Source organism: Prunus persica, chromosome G1 (assembly GCF_000346465.2).
Source record: "Prunus persica cultivar Lovell chromosome G1, Prunus_persica_NCBIv2, whole genome shotgun sequence".
Classification (NCBI taxonomy): domain Eukaryota; kingdom Viridiplantae; phylum Streptophyta; class Magnoliopsida; order Rosales; family Rosaceae; genus Prunus; species Prunus persica.
The window spans coordinates 19792491-19794875 of NC_034009.1; the positions used below are offsets into that span (position 1 = coordinate 19792491).

The 2385-nt window shown below is 34.6% G+C and overlaps 1 protein-coding gene across 1 annotated transcript; it reads left to right on the forward strand.

The window, feature by feature from the left end:
- Window positions 956–1663, forward strand: LOC109946689. The gene has a single exon (XM_020555271.1). It carries the CDS (start codon window positions 956–958, stop codon window positions 1661–1663), a length of 708 nt encoding a protein of 235 aa, XP_020410860.1.

Sequence of the window (2385 nt, forward strand, 5' to 3'; positions counted from 1 at the left end):
ATAGATGACGATATATATTTGTGATGAGTTTGATGTCTAGTTGTTGTGTAGCTTTATTATCGGTGTGTTGGCTCTTTATATAAGTATCTTGTAAATATATTCCTATAGTTTGTCAAGAAAACAAATTTGAAATAAAGTTAATGAATCAGTAGATAGTCTCTTGTGTCGTCATTTGAAATAAAGTTAATGAATCAGTAGATAGTCTCTTGTGTCGTCCGTGTGTGGTGGATCCGGATGCATATGCAATGCTTCTTGCCTAATCAGCCATTAAAAATAGGTTTAAATGCAAAAATGGTCCATGTGTTTTACTACGTTGGCAAATTTAGTCCTTGTATTTTTCATTTGGCCAATTTGGTCCCTGTGTTTCAGACCGTTACTCAATATTGTCCATTCCCTTAAAATTCATGTTAATTAAAAACTATTTCAATTAATGAAAAAATAACTATTTGAATACAATTTAAAAAATACATAGATAAGAGCTAATTATAAAATAAAAAGCCCTAAAACTTAAAATTTTAATAAATGAAAGACGCCTCATTCCAATTATCCCATCCACCACCGAGTTTTTATCAAAAATAGCCAAAATTTAACCCTCACTTTCAAAAATTTCAGTTTTGATAAAATCTTTCAAATATAGCCAAAAACTCACATAAATAGACACAAATACCCTTAAAAATTAAAACCCATGTAAACCTAAAAGGCAAAACCCTACTACACAAAATTTGGATTCGCACGCACATCTGTAGCCTTTAATCGAACTACTGCTGAGCACGCACGTCTGTAGCCTTTGCTTGAAGCAATTCCAACACTCCCTAATTCAACTTATCGATCTGTAATTCTAAGTTTGCTTTTCTCCCTCTCTCCTTCCATCTTTGTTTTAATTCCATGGTTTTCTGTTGGCCACTTGAAATAGTTCATTGAAACTGACAGTAATAATCATTTTATGTATTTTTTCATGTCACTTGGACCTTGCATCAGAGGATTTCGCACTGTTATCAGACCAGTAATTGCACTTGATGGAACATTTTTAAAAGGTAAATATCGTGGGACATTGTTTGTTGCCACATGCAAAGACGGAAATAACCACACATACCCTGTTGCATTCGGAGTTGGAGATTCAGAGAATGATGCATCTTGGAATTGGTTTTTGACAAAATTACGGGGAGCTATTGGGGATATTAATGACTTAGTTTTCATTTCTGATAGACATGAAAGCATTCGTAAGGCTATCTCCACTATATTTCCAGATGCTCATCATGGGGCATGTATATTCCATATAAGTCAGAATCTTAAGAGCCATTTTAAGCATGAGAGAGCGCATTCGTTGTATTTTAAAGCTGCTAAAGCATATCTTGTTCATGAATTTGATCGTCTTATGGTGCAAATATTTAATGTTGATTCCAAAGTGGGTGATTATCTTAATTCGGCTGGATATGAAAAGTGGGCTCATGCACACTTCAATGGGAAGCGGTACAACCTAATGACAACAAATATTGCCGAATGTCTCAACTCAATCACCAGAGATGCTCGTAAACTACCTATTACCAATTTTATGGAGTATTTAAGAATGAATATACTTCAAAAGTGGTTCCATGAACGTCGAACTGAGGCAGCTAAAATGGATTCACATTTGACAGAGTGGGCAGACAATTTAGTGCGATAAAATAACAAGAAAGGATTGTCATTACAGGTATTTCAGATTCATTAAATTTTATTTTGTTGCAAGTAAAGAATATATGCAGACATTTGACAGAGTGGGCAAACATTTTCTTTTGTAGTTTTTGCTGATATTTTTATTTGTTCTTTTATTTAAGGAATATATGCATGATAATATTCAATAGATCTTTTGAAAATATTTCAAATAAAATAATTGCGGAGTATTGTAAATTTATTTCTTGTTTCTTGAATGTGCAGGTTTCTCCCATTGAGGCTTACTCATTTCATGTATATAATGGATGTCGTGTTGAAGTTGTAAATTTAGAGAGGAAGTGTTGCACATGCCGAGAGTTTGATCTTGACCAACTACCATGTGCACATGCTTGTGCTGCATGTAGGCATCGACAAATTTCATGTTACCCAATGTGTTCACAATATTATACTACAAATTCATTGGTCATTGCGTATGCAGAACCTATTTGGCCAGTTGGGGATCAGACAGATTGGGTGGTACCTAATGACGTACGAAATAGAATTGTCCTACCACCAATTACACGAAAAAGGTACGGCAGGCGCAAGGAAAAGAGAATCCCATCACGCGGAGAAGAACCATCAACTCGTAAGTATTCAAGATGTGGTTCAACTGGCCATTATCGACAAACTTGCAAGAATCCGATTGCACTTCATCCTACCTTGTAGATACGTGTAATATTTTACTATTTAAATTTA

Coding starts and splice junctions, on each gene's coding strand:
- LOC109946689 (XM_020555271.1), top strand. CDS start 956: ATGTCACTTGGACCTTGCATCAGAGGATTTCGCACTGTTATCAGACCA.